The following is a 14,140-nucleotide window of genomic DNA, read 5'->3' as shown; positions in this document are numbered from 1 at the left end:
CTCCTGAAGCCTGGAGAGCGAGAGGGGTCGGTGTGCACCGACCCCTCTCGCTCTCCAGGCTTCAGCGAAAGCCTGCATTCGCCCCATAGGATGCACACACATTTCCCCTTCATTTTTGGAGGGGGAAAAGTGCGTCCTATAGGGCAAAAAATACGGTACTCTAGACATCCTTTAAGCCACAGTAGTTCTGCTGATTATTAAATTTACTAAACTAAAGGGGGAGGGAATGCAACACTCAGTCCAATATCCTTGGCAGCGTAGGAACATGTCTGTCCACAAGAGATAATGCCTTGTTTATGTACAAAAACTAAAGAAGATGGCAACCTGCAATTCAACCAAGTGGGTACAGCTCCATGTGGCAGGTTGTTCGTGTTAACAGTCCCCCATGAGGTTTGGGCAATGCCAAAGAAATCATTCTTTCATGCTTTTATCATACACAGCAAGAATGGTCAACTGATAGCTCATGGATCATTTCCTGCATTTGCAGCAATTTTATCAAGCCCCCAGTGATTTGGCTAAATTTCACACATACTAAATGGGCAACAAAATAACAAAGGAGTAGCAAAGGGATATTCATTACAGCAAAAAATCCTAACTTCACACATACAATGAGGGGTGTCTAAACTAGCTGTAATTCAGGGCTGTCTTTACCCAGGGGTGCAAGGCGCCGAATTCTGGGGAGCGCCAAATGCATAACAACTGTATACCGGTTCCTCTCGATTGGCAGGAGTGAAAAGCAATGGAGCGAAAGTTCCTGCCCCCCCCCATAGCGTCAAATATTCCCGACGCTAAACAAAAGCAGTTATTTCCTACCCAACTTTGGCTCCCCCTCCCAAAAAAGCAACTTTGAGTTCATCCCCCCTAAAAAATTGGGGGTGCTGGGCAGATCTTTGCACCCCTGCACCCCAGAGGTGCATGCACTAAAGACAGCCCTGCTGTAATTACTCAAATAATGTAGACAGGGGACCTTAACTTGTGACCTCCACATGTTGATGGACTTCATGCTCCCATCAATCCTAGCCATCATGGTCAATGGTCAGCAATTATAGATCGACTCCACCTAAATCACTGTGTATGCAACTTCTGTGAGCACAATGGAACTCCCTCTCCCCTTCCTCCCCCTACACTGCCACCAAATCTGCTCTGAGGATTGGGGAAAACCAGAGAGAAGAGGGAGTGGAAGTTCTGTTGCACCTGCAGAAGTTGTTTGACATGCAAAATGATTTGGCTGCATACAACCCCTATGTAAGTTGTGGCCTTACAAAATCTGGACGGCCATAGATTAGCCATCCCAGTATAGAAAATGTGAGCTGACCAATGATGTCCACCCACTTGCACAACAGAAATCCCCTGGAAGCCTCCCAAAAAACCAATCTGTTCTGGGGAGTTCCCCTAGAACTCAGGGTCAGGTTATGTCACCAAAGGAAAAGGCAGCATACCACACAATGGATCAACAACTTATAGAATTCATTACAACGTGGTGATGGTCAATAGCCTAGATTGTTTTTTAAAAGAATTTAAAATTAACAGAATTCAGCCATGATAGCTAAGCAGCTTTTTCATAGTCAGAGGAAACATACCTCAAGATGCTAGAGCCTAGAAGATTAATAATACAAGATGCTTGCAATCTTCCTAGGACTCAATTGGTTTCATAGAATAATAGAGTTGGAAGGTATCCCAAGGGTCATCTAGTTTAGCTCCCTGACAGAGCTAAACTTCCATGACAGATGGCCATCCAAACTCTGCTTAAAAACCTCCAAGGAAGGAGAGCCCACTACCTCCCAAAGGAGTCAGTTCCACTGTCAAACAGCTCTTACCATCAGAAAGTTCTTCCTAATGCTTAGTTGGAATCTTGCAATTTGAATCCAATCGCTCAGTTCCTACCCTCTGGAATAGCAGGAAAAAAAGCTTGTTCCATCTTCCATGTTTCTCCTTCCTGGAAACTGAATGATGGACTAGACTAGATGGTGATCTAGCAGGGCAGTGCTTATGGCTGGAGAAAGTGGGTCACTTGCTTATGAAATTTACTTGGACAAGGAGCTCACATCTCTCAGGATGACTAGCGAAGCTAGAACACTAAGCTCCTGAGATGGAATACAACTGTAATGTAGATAACTGTATCAGTGCAACACTAATTGATAAGTAAATCCCATTGATCTCAAAGGAAACTTACTTCCAGGCAAGTGTGTATGGTATAAAATAAGACTGCCAGTCACGTAGTAGAATGGCCACACTCAAACAGGACATCTTTATTTGACCTAGTTAAAATTCTCTACAGTGGTACCTCCGGTTGTGGACGGGATCCGTTCCGGAGCTCCGGTTGGATCCCGAGGTTTCCGCAACCGGAGGGACCGCTTCTGCACATGTGGCAAAACCCCGGAAATATACTTCCAAGTTTGCCGCTTACGTATCCTGAAGTTTAGGTAAGCGAAGGTATGACTGTATTGTTTAAGAGAGATAAAACATTTCAAACTGGGTAAGTAGAAGGCAAATATTTGTATAAACACACACACAGAGCACTCTGTATCTTCATACATACCTTCAACCAGATGCACTGGGTATGGAGAGTGTTGAAAAGAAGTTATGATGTTGTTAAGTTTCATGGTTGTGAATGCTTGCATGTTTGTGTGCAAATATTCATGTTATGATTTGTATATAAACAGCTTTTGGTCTGAAGGCCCCAGATGTGATGAACGGCATATTAATTCAAAAAAAGTATAAATGTACTGTGCAGTCATACCTTTGAAGTAAAATGGAATCCATTATGGAAGTCTGACTTCCAAAACGTTCAAAAACCAAAGCGTGGCTTCTACAGCCAATCGGAAGCCCTGCTGGACGTCCGGCTTCCAAAAATAGTTCACAAACCAGAACACTCACCTCCAGGTTTGTGGCATTTGGGAGCCAAAATGTTCGAGAACTAAGATGTTCGAAAACCAAGGTACAACTGTAAATGCCAAACAATATAAGATCACAATATCAACAAATATCTCCAATGACACAGGATATGTATTTGTGAGCTGCAATCTGCTCTCACAACAGACACAATTCGCCAGTATTGCATTTCTAACTTGGAAGCCAGTACATTCATATCCATCTCTCCTGCCTCGCTTGAATCTCTCACTTGGGGCTGTAGGAGCAAGCCCATCCACACCCAACTGCCTTCACCATACACCCAACCCAAAGGGGCACTCTCTTCTTTGGGGCCACCCCACTGAAGCCGATCTACAATGAACAACAGCAATCAACTAAACAGAACTGTCTCCTGGACACCAGCTACAGCTATAACAAAGTTTTTGTTTTTCATGGGCAAGGCTTACAGGCTAAACCTTCTGGCTCCTCCAAGAGGCTACTGTCTTCCAGGTAACATGTAACATAGGGGAAAAGATGTGAGGAAAGTAATCAGTGTGCATGTTTGTGAATGTTTGTCTATATACATAAAGTGGGAAAAGAGCAGCCTTTCCCAACCTGGTGTCCCCCATATGTTCTGGATTACACCTCTTTAGCCTTGCTTTTGACAACTGATGTATATGTATTGATGTATAATTACACATTTTATTTGTGTAATGTTAAGTTGTTTTAAACTGTTTTTAATATTGTGGAAAATCGTGTACAGTGGTACCTCGGTTTATGAATTTAATCCGTTCCGGAAGTCCGTTCTTAAACCGAAACCATTCTTAAACCGTGGTGTGCTTTCCCTAATGAGGCCTCCCGCCCCCGGTGCCCTTCCACCGTTCAGATTCCGTTCTTAGTCTGAGGTAAAGTTCTCAAACTGGGACACTACTTCCGGTTTTGCGGAGTTTGTAAACCAAATCGTTCTTAAACCAGACTGTTCTTAAACCAAGGTTCCACTGTATGAATATTAATGTTGCATTTTAATTCTGGGATCTTAGGATAAAGAGGGGAGATAATAAACTGTAGTAGTAGTAATAGAACTCCCATCAACCTTGACCATTGTCCAGTCGAATTTGACTATGGAGTGAAGTGCTCGCCTCCGCTTTCAGGCTGAGGGAGCCAGTGTTTTCCGGGTCATGTGGCTAACATGAATAAACCACTTATGGAACAACGTGACACCATGACGGAAGCCAGAGTGCATGGAAATGTCATTTACATTCCAGCCACAGTAATACCTATTTACCTACTCGAGCCAGTATGCTTTTGAACTGCTCATGGATGTTAAATCTCTCTGGTTATCTGGGAGATAATATTGCATCAAAATGCAGCACACCATATTCCTGAGATACCATCACAGGAAGCAAGCAGTAAAAATATGTGGTGCAAAACCTTAGAACACAGTGTCCTATGGGGCAGTGCCTTTCATTTTGCATTGGACTTTAAAGGCAGAAGCAGCACAAGTCTCCCTGGTTTGGTAGCTCCAACCCAAGCACAAATTCACCCCTCTCCCAAGTTTTCTAAGTATAATAATGGTTGGTGTGTATGCCAACTCAAAGTTTATGGGCCCACATTATCAAATAATTACAGAGTTTATAATGCCCTTTCATAAATATATTTCTCCCAACCGATGACAGGGTCTTCAAACACCCCCGATGAAAAATATTCATCGTTTCGAAGTTTAAATCTCTGATCTTCTGAGCTAACCCATTCACAGACTAGTTACTTTATCAGCAAGATATATTCCAAGTCCATTAGCACTGCCAGAGATCAATATTATCATCTTTTGCTTGGGCCCCCAGTTGTAGCAAAAATGCATACAAACTAACAGGTTGGCAAATGCAGAGACTGGAAGCCTGGTTGAAATACAATGCGACACACAAGGCCATCCACTCTGCAAGCTAGTCTGCAGCATTTGTACCAGTACAGAAGACATGAAGAACTGTTTTAGCTCCACGTTCTCTTGAGGAGCAAAAAATTCAGCGGTTTTACCCTTACATGGTTGCTAAGAGAAACTAGCTTCTGCTCTGCCCGCTAATATATACATACCCAGTGAGAGTTAACGAAGCTATTTCACATTTAGAAATGTAGCAAAATATGTTTAGTGAAGAAAATGTCCAGTTTATATAACCAAAAATCTAGATGCCACGAACAGATGCAAGGAAACTTAATTGACAGGGAACTCACCCACTTTTCAAATGTTAATGTACAAGTGGATACTACAGAAAATTTCTGAACAATGGAACAGACAAGGATCTGCATGCATGCAGACTAGTTATAATTACATTCATAAAAAAGACAGAGCGATACAGACAAATTCAGGAGCAAGGTGACAAATACAGGCATAATTTTGACAGCTTGGTCTGGGAATTATGATATTCACTTTCCTGTGAAAAATAAATGGGGGGGCAGAAATTAAGGTAACTGTCTTTCTTAGCACATGCATCAATTTAAAAATAAAGTTAGGTTGAACAGCATAAGAATATTTTACAGTTTCACAATGGTAAAATTAAGAAATGAGTGATACTTTTTAATAATAATACTTTTAAGGATACTAGTTCTGGGGCCTGTACTAGTATCAGCCTTAGTCTCGGCCTTGCAATGTTCTCAGCCTTGCAATGAGGTTATCACTGCCATGAAACTCAGCTTCAGAGACAGGCAGCAAGAAAATCACTATGCAGCACGCTCAAACTAGGGAAAAGAGGAAGCGGGTGGTAGGCATGAAAAAATTGCTGGAAAACAAGGCAGGATTTAAGCCAATATGGTTGGGCTCTTAAATAAGTTAGACCCTGGGTAAGAAGAGGCCTTCAAGGACTACACTGACTTCTTTATAAACAATGGTACTGTATTTACCGGTAAGTTAAATAAGCATTGCCCAGATACCCAGAAACACAAATGGTGGTGGAATAGCATATGTCTGGAAAAAAGTGTCCAGCGACATCTGTAAGATCATCCAGAGATGAAGAAGTAATGAAGACATCTTCAGGACAGTGCATTTTTGAATTAAACAAAATGGGCATTTCCAATTTTGCAGCTGCTTTACAGCAAGAAATTTATTAAGGACAAGTGCATATGGAAAGCACCAGATTCCATATGCTTTAAAATGTGCCAGGGATGATACACACTCTGGTGTATCACATTTTACACAGGACAAAAATCCCTTCATGAACCCACCAATCAGCCTTCATTCTGAGACACATAGATTGGATTACCTCTATCTTTGCATTGACAGCTATGCATGACAGCAAGCAAAAAATAATCAAGCCTCATTTAAAGCAAAACAGAGACACATGATTTAATCCATGCTGCAGGAACAAATATGGACTCAGATTGTGTATTTGTTTCTGGTCCTACTTCTGGTCCCACCAATATATATTTTTTTTATTGGAACCAGGGAGAGGGCTTTCTGTGGCTGCATGATAGATGCTTATAGAATTATGCATGGAATGGACAAAGTGCAGATAATTTTTTTCCTTCCTGTCTCATAATACTTACAGGGATGCGGGTGGCGCTGTGGGTAAAACCTCAGCGCCTAGGACTTGCCGATCGCATGGTCAGCGGTTCGAATCCCCGCAGCGGGGTGAGCTCCCGTCATTTGGTCCCAGCTCCTGCCCACCTAGCAGTTCGAAAGCACCCCTAAGTGCAAGTAGGTAAATAGGTACCGCTTTATAGCGGGAAGGTAAACAGCGTTTCCGTGTGCTGCTCTGGTGCCGGTTCGCCAGCTGCAGCTTCGTCACGCTGGCCACGTGACCCGGAAGTGTCTGCGGACAGTGCTGGCTCCCGGCCTCTAGAGTGAGATGAGCGCACAACCCTAGAGTCTGTCAAGACTGGCCCGTACAGGCAGGGGTACCTTTACCTTTTTACATAATACTTATCAACATCCAATGAACCTGAACATTGAAAGATTTAGGACAGATAAAAGAAGGTAAGTCTACACACAGCACATAGTCAAACTCACTCCCCCAGGAAGCAATGATGGTGAACAACTTGGGTGGTTTTAAAAGAGGATTATTAGACAAATTCATGGAGGAGAGACCCCCCAAATGGCTACTAGCCATACTGGCTATGCTCCACCTCCACAGTTGGGAGGCAGCAATCCTTCTGAATACCAGTTGTTGGAATCCTGGTTTTTAACAGGCATCTGATTGGCCATTGTGAGAACAGGATACTGGACTAGTTGGGCCACTGGTCTAATCCAGCAGGCTATTCTTATGTTCTTAGAGATGGTGGAAACTGCAGTCAACCAACAATTGGAGGACACAGATTAGGTACCCCTGTCTTGAACATGACATGCAAATCAGCTCAGTGTGTCTTAACTTTTAACACTCCACTTGGAATGTTCTAACTAGATGAAACAAGAACAAACCTAATGACCAGATGCACACAAAAATGCAGTCAGGAATCACAATAAATAATTTGTAAGGGCAGCAAAAATCTGCACAAACATTCAGTTGCCAAATGCAAGCAAATGTATATCAAGTGAATAATTGGGCATTTACAGTTTACAAAAATCCAACTCTAGAATAGTGGACAAAGCCACCACAAAATGGTATAGCAATCAACTAGCAGAATGCCTATGATTTTGGAGTGGAAGGACTAAGGAACTCTATCCCCTCCCCATAGGAGAGAGGCCAGTCTCCACCATCATTCAGTAATATATCTAAGTGTTGCATTTTTATTGACTGATAGATTGAATTTATACTGTACACTTCCAGTTTCAGACACTTTTAGAAATAGGAACCAATATCCCATTTTCCCTTGGGGTGGAGGAAGTGCTCTTTGCTCATTGCCTTATTTCCCTTCACTCTATCCCTTCCCCCCTCAAATCAGTTTCTCAAGCCATTCTGTGTCCTATCCTTTCTGTTCATCTACCCCAATACTACACCTTTCCCCCTTGCCTTGAAACAGGTAGTGTGACCCTGGAGGAAGCAGAGGGACCACTCTGTCTGACAGCCAACTTCAGTATGCTTCCGCCCCATCAAGGGGCAAAGCAAGCAGCAGCCATCATAGCAGTATAGTATACCGCAATGAAAACACATTACACAGAGGTATAGGATAGACAATGCCCTCTTTTCTTGTCCACCTTGACAGCCACTTCCCAATATGCTGTTTCTCTATTGTACTCAGAACATAGTAAGGAAACGAAACATTAGGAACTACATGAATGTTTTATGTAAGTGGCAAAAGTGAATAGTTCTAGAAGCATTTGAAGAAGAAAAAAGACCAAGCTATAGCAAACTGAAAGAAGTAAATTCCAGACCATGTAAAACTGTACAGAAAATGGTCTCCCAGCAACACTTCCCTCTTCTGCAGCAAGAGAAACTGTTCTAGTACTGTATGTTCCTGCAATGGAGCAGTACATGGAACAAGGAAGCAGCATATACATGCAGTATTTTCTCATATATTAGTATCCTAGGAGTAAGTTAATAAATTTGTGGGAGAAAGTGCAGTACAGCAATTCCCACACAAGAAACCACATATATGAACCATGCAAGTATCTGTGTAGTTTAGCACTGAACCATACCCACATAACGTGACTAAAGTACTAGTACAACCCGTACTTTATTTTATTTTTTAAAGCATCTCCCTCATGTCCCTCTTTCCTCCATTTGTACTTCACTGACTACCTTTTCTCAGCTCTAAGTTTACTGCGTTTATTTCTCCCCTACTGGCAAAATGCCTTTCGAAACACAACACCCCAACTACTTGTGGCGCACTACTCTGACTGAGCCAAGTGGCCAGGGGAGAGCTAAGGGGGCTGCCATTATAAGCCAGGGAGACGTTTCACAAGAGTCAGGGGGTCGTCATTTAAATCGCAGCACGTGGCCGATCTTCCAGGGATTCCGACCTCCTCATTTTCCTTCCACTTGGGGTCCATTAAACCGCCAGGAATACATCGTACATCCCGTCCCTCGTCGGAATCACTTTCCAGCGGGTCATCATCACGGCCCGGAGGATCAAATTTGCCGGCGAGGGAGTGGAAGTTGAGAGTAATATCTCGAAGGTAAAGCGGAGCTCCGTAACGGAGGCGAGAGACACAGACGTGTGGCGTCAGACCCTCAGCCTCCCGGAGGCGAGCCCCGCCCCCTGGGCCCGGGGATGGCGACGCCAGCGGCTTGCGCTGCCCCGGAGCCCCGCGGGCGATAAAGCGCGCCTGCGAAATTCTTCCCCCACCCCGGAATGTCTCGCCAGCAACTATTTCAGGAGAAGCGCAAACACCAGAGGAAGGGACAAGCGTCAACACCCGCCGCTGCCCGCCACCCAAGCGCCTGAGAGCCGCGTCTCCCTCCTTCTCAACCCCCCCCCCCGGGTTTGGGACAGTCTCCGGCTGGTCATGAGACGCTCCCGCCCCGCCACCCGCGGAAGGCAGGCAACCCGCGCAGCTGGCGGCCCGTCAGCGTCAAGGCAGTGGCTGTTGTGAGGCAGAGAAAAGGGGCAGACAGCGCAGCCTCCCCTCCCCCCCCCCGCCGCCCAAACTCCCGTCTCGCCAGCGGGGAAAGGAAGCGAAAGTCGTTCGGGTCCTAACGAGGCCCAATTAAAAGAGGGAGAAGAGTCCTAATAAGGTGGAGAAATGGACGTCCCGTCCGCCGCCGGCGAGCTGGACTGAGCGGACTCACCGTCGGCTGCGCGCCTTCCCTTCCTTGCCCTTCCCGGGCTCCTCCTGGCGGCCGCCGCCCTCGCGCCTGCCCCGGGGGATCCGCCCGCGCCCCGCTCGGCTCTCTCCGCCTCAGGCCGGTTTCGCAAGATGGCGGCACTTCCGGGAAAGACCATCCCAGGGCAGGAGGCGCACCAACGAGATAAAGGCGCGCGAGAGAACGAGCGGACTCGTCCCCGCGCGCGCACCCCTCCGTCCGCGAATGAGCACGCTCGCTGCTCTCCCCCGCCCACCCGCGCGACAGTTGTAGCTGCGTCCGGACGCGCGGGCTCGTCCGCGCCGCCGAGATGCCTGCGGCCCGGCCCCCTCTCCGCCGAGCGCGATGAGCTGCCCTAACAGCTCTCCTCGCCCCGAAGAGGCCGGCGGCCTGGCGATGGTGCTGAGCGCGCTGGGTCCCGGAGCCGCGCGGGTCCTGTTCTACCCGACCTTGCTGTACACGCTGGTGCGGGAGTGGCTGCCCGGCTCGCAGCGGCCCTGGTTCAGCCGCGTCGACCGCTCCGTGCTGCTGGGGGCGCTGCCTCTGCGGGGACGCAGCCGCCAGGTAACGGGAGGGCCGGGCCGGGCGGAGCAGGCGTCTCGCCCGCGGGTGCTCTTTCAGCTGCTGGGCGGGAGCTGTGGCTCCTCGCCTTCTTCCCAAGGCTTTGGCTCTGCGGGTCACTCGGCTGGGGAGCAGCGAGGTCCCTCGGAATAGCTCCCACGGCGCACGAGGTTCCTGCTTCTTTAGCTGCCTCCTTCCCTTTAGAAACTCAGGTGTAGCCCTGCGCCCACTGCTATGTTGAACTCGGCGCGGGCTTACTCCCGAGTAGGCACGTGCACTGTTGCGCTGGACACGCTCGGTAGAGTCTATGGGTCTTTGATTTCTGCTGTTGAAAGATACCAAGGTATCTGCCAGCAAAAGTGCTCAAGACCCCATCAACAAGAGGGTAGCCGGTGTAGGATTGTCAACATGATGGAGGCTGAATCTGTCAGAAACTCAAAGTTTGCAAGCACATCTGATTCGAACCCAGCAAACAGCTGGGGCTATTCTTTAGGGGGCACAGGAGCTACAAGTTATCCTTGCTTCTGTTGTTTCATGTGAAGGGCTGAGCAGTGAGCCCTGGAAACGTTCCTGAGCAAGCCTTTCTCCAACTTTGGTTCAACCCAAGCCCGGGCAGCTGCCCCTCTTGGGTCCAAGGCCCACTGCAGTGGAGCACTGAGCAGAAGGAATAAATTATCTCTTGCCACTAATGGTACAAATCAATTTGTAACCTGCAATGGTAGATTTATAAATCAGGTTTATAGACTGTTCTGTGGTGGTTCTGCTCCAGCTTGCATGATGGATCTCAGAGAATAGCATTGAGGGACTTCGCTGGTGAAGAACACCTAGTCCTTTCCTGGACTCTGGACAATGTAGTTTGGCCACTGTGACATGTGCACTGGTAACCTCATGTTTAGACTACTATAATGCACTGTGAACTTTTCTGACAGCTGCTCTGGAAGCTGCAGCTGGTCTAGAATGCTGAGGTCCAGGTGGCAAGTAGTGTCCCATTATTGGATATACACCTCAACTGTGAAGGGATCAACACTTACTGCCTATTGGTCACCAAGCCAGTTTTTAGTTCTTTGATTGATTGATGTAAAGGACACAACTAAACAACAACCAAGTCCTAAACAACCCTGAACCAGGTTACCTGATTGACCTCTGCTCCATTGCCAGGTAAAAGCATTAAGATCCCAGTTAGTCCTGCCACAACCTGATGATTGTTGGCTTGTGATGATGCAGAGATGGACTTTTTAACTGCTGGTATCAGTGCTGAGGCATGTATACCTTGCAGAAATACAAGAGGCCCCCCATCTGTATTGACATTCTACTTGCTTTAGAAGATACATGTTTTAATTGCTGTGCTGTTTGAATGGAATTGTTTGATTGCATATTTCAATCATCGTGGATGATTATATTTTATTGTTTTATGGCATTGTTTTGCTGTGTATTTTAACAATGTTGTACAATTGGTTTTTATGTTGTGTAAACTACTCAGAAGCCATCTTGGCATTAAGCAGTATATAAATTTAATAATAATAATAATAATAATAGACTGCTATTCATTGTATGGTAATCACACAGCAGTTTCCAGAATAAATGTATAAAACATTATATAGAAGAAAACTGAACGATAGTGAACAAAATAAAATATGCAAAAATTATAGCTAAAATGGCAGAACATATTGACAAAACTAAAGCATAAATTAAAATCAGAACAACAATTTAGATTCCACCAAAAGTGATTAAAAAAGGGAGTGGGTACCTGCTTCTATGGCCTTCGGTCTGGAAGCGTCTGTTTATGGCACATATTGAGTGAGAATCATTAGGAGAGGATGGGCTAGATACTGAAATATATTGAGACCTGGACTTAGTTGTCTGTTCTTCCTGCAGTTGGTAGAGGAGCAGAATGTCCGAGGAGTGGTCACCATGAACGAAGAGTATGAGACTCGCTTCCTGTGTTATTCCTCTGAGGTAAGTCCCCCCACAAGCTCCATTGTGTCCAAGAAAAGAGGGGATCCAACTGACAAGCTCCCTCAGAAGGGAATATTTAAACAACAGTATAGAATGCTGTCTGAGGGGGATACAGGACAGCCCACAATCTTACTGAATCAGAACTGCATGTTATGCTACCATATCTGTGCATGTTTACACAGACATTGTTGGCACCCGTCTGTCTTGAGAGACAATGGAGTGCCCCTCTGGGGGTGAAGGCAAACTGCTGCATTAGCACCAAACTGCCCTCCCATGGTGCGCAAGCCTCAGGCCATGTTTTCACTGAAACGTCTTGACTTGGGCTGCAATTATGTGCATGTTATGTTCATACTTCTGATAAATGCAGAGGCTAGTGGGAATTATACTCAGATAAATTTCCCCCTTTCCCCACTTAGTTACCCTCACTGTACTGCTACCTAATTTTACCGTTTTGTCTCCCACATTATTTTCTTAGCCCCATTTTTGCAGTCTTCCTTTCAGCTTTCCTCGATAACTTTTAACGGTGCAATTGTATGTGTGTCTATTCAGAAGTAAGTCCCATTGAGTTAAATAGGGTTCAGAAGATAACTGCAGCCCAAATTAGCAACTTTTTCTTGTGGCATCTTTCCCTTGACTTTCATTGTGCCCAATGAAAAGGTGACAGTGGTCATTGCCTCTCTTTTCCAAATGGATGATTCTGTGTTTTCTGGGTTAATTGCAGGAATGGGCGGAAATGGGTGTAGAACAGTTGCGCCTTAGTACTGTTGATTTGACTGGCGTCCCATCATTGGAAAACCTGCATAAAGGTGTTGAGTTTGTGATGAAGCATCGTGCATCAGGGAACTCGGTATACGTGCACTGCAAAGCTGGCCGCTTTCGCAGTGCCACTATGGTTGCTGCATATTTAATTCAGGTAAGAAAGCTTCCAATACACTGAGAAAGTGGTAATGGATCAATTGTAAACAAACTGCTTCTGTTAAACAAGAATAAGAGAAGCGGAACTCTTCCCAGGACTGCTACTCTGCTTCCAACGTGGTCTTAATTTATTGGCTTTAATTAGGGTATAGCACTTCATTTAGTACTCATTGAGAGAGAAAATGAGTATGTATGACTGTCAGCTTCCTTGTGACAGGGATGGACTTGGGAGTCATTTCCACTTCTGTATTAAAGTTGGCAGTATGAATGAAAAATGTTTGCACTGTCAAGCCCCTTGTTGCCTGGAAAGTGGGGAGAAAATGTGTAGGATATTAGATGGACGACTATTAGTGCATTTTTTCCTTACCAGTTGTACATCATTTAGTTTTGAAAATAAGAACTTTGTCTAGGCTTGTATACATTCATCATGCTGGGATACTAGGATAGTGTTAAGAGCATATAGCCCAAATATAATCAATTATGCTTTGAGATTGAATGGAAAGCAATGCAGAAGCCATTCTTCCTCCAGCAGGAGAAAAAAAGAGATGGTTAAGTATAACAGTTGTTGAGTAATCTGCTAGAATCAGACAACGCAGATTTTAGCCAACAGATTCACAAATGACAACAAATATTTGGGATTCTTTTAAATGTGAGGGTATTGTTTTTGAACAATTCTCACTATCTGTTTTTCCATTCCATTGCTTAAGCTAGTTAGTTCCCAGCTTAGATAGTTTTTCATTTGGATTTTCTGCCTTTGCAGCTCCACCACTGTACCCCTCAACAAGCAATAGCCACAATTCTTAAGATACGTCCTCATATAATCATACGTGAAAAGCAAATGAAGTTGCTGGAGGACTTTCATACGTGTGTAACTGCTGGAACTCCTGCACAGCAAGAGCCACCAAAGATTCAGCAAGGAAAGAACAAGCCAACACACAACGTGCAGAACCGTCCACTGAAAACATCTGGTTCCTAACATATTGTTTAGGGGTAGACTGTTGTCTCAGCTACCACAAAGTTTTTTGAAGCATGAGAGCAAAGGAGATCTGGTAGCTTCCAGCTTTATCACTGCTAGTTGAACATGGTTTGCCTCTACTGCTGGTCTCTATTATTACTTATCTCAGTGCACCAGCATGGGACCACTGTCAGCGCTGCTCCCTCTCAAATACAAGCAATTATAAACAAGC

The 14,140-nt window shown here is 45.3% G+C and overlaps 2 protein-coding genes across 12 annotated transcripts in view; one reads left to right on the top strand and one right to left on the bottom strand.

The window, feature by feature from the left end:
• The window catches only part of CELF1 (CUGBP Elav-like family member 1), a 40,158-nt gene extending 30,498 nt beyond the window's left edge, over positions 1–9,660 (bottom strand). For 5 of the 11 annotated variants that reach the window (XM_079951756.1, XM_079951765.1, XM_079951766.1 and 2 more), the window contains exon 1: positions 9,507–9,659. The gene's annotated coding sequence lies outside the window, so the exon portion shown is untranslated. Of the gene's footprint in view, positions 1–9,506 lie in introns of all 11 variants that reach the window. The other 6 variants (XM_079951760.1, XM_079951761.1, XM_079951762.1 and 3 more) reach the window with 2 other exon arrangements.
• Positions 9,661–9,764: 104 nt separating this feature from the next.
• On the top strand, positions 9,765–14,138 carry PTPMT1 (protein tyrosine phosphatase mitochondrial 1). The gene is made up of 4 exons (XM_079952759.1): positions 9,765–10,085; positions 11,958–12,038; positions 12,760–12,951; positions 13,714–14,138. The coding sequence occupies exons 1-4, from the start codon at positions 9,867–9,869 to the stop codon at positions 13,927–13,929; spliced, it is 708 nt and encodes a 235-aa protein (XP_079808885.1). The 5' UTR covers positions 9,765–9,866; the 3' UTR covers positions 13,930–14,138.
• The last annotated feature ends 2 nt before the right edge of the window (positions 14,139–14,140 follow it).

Source organism: Podarcis cretensis, assembly GCF_951804945.1.
Source record: "Podarcis cretensis genome assembly, chromosome: 1".
In the NCBI taxonomy this organism is placed as follows: Eukaryota; Metazoa; Chordata; class Lepidosauria; order Squamata; family Lacertidae; genus Podarcis; species Podarcis cretensis.
Note: the sequence above shows the minus strand (reverse complement) of the source record. Positions and strands in the feature narration are given on the sequence as shown.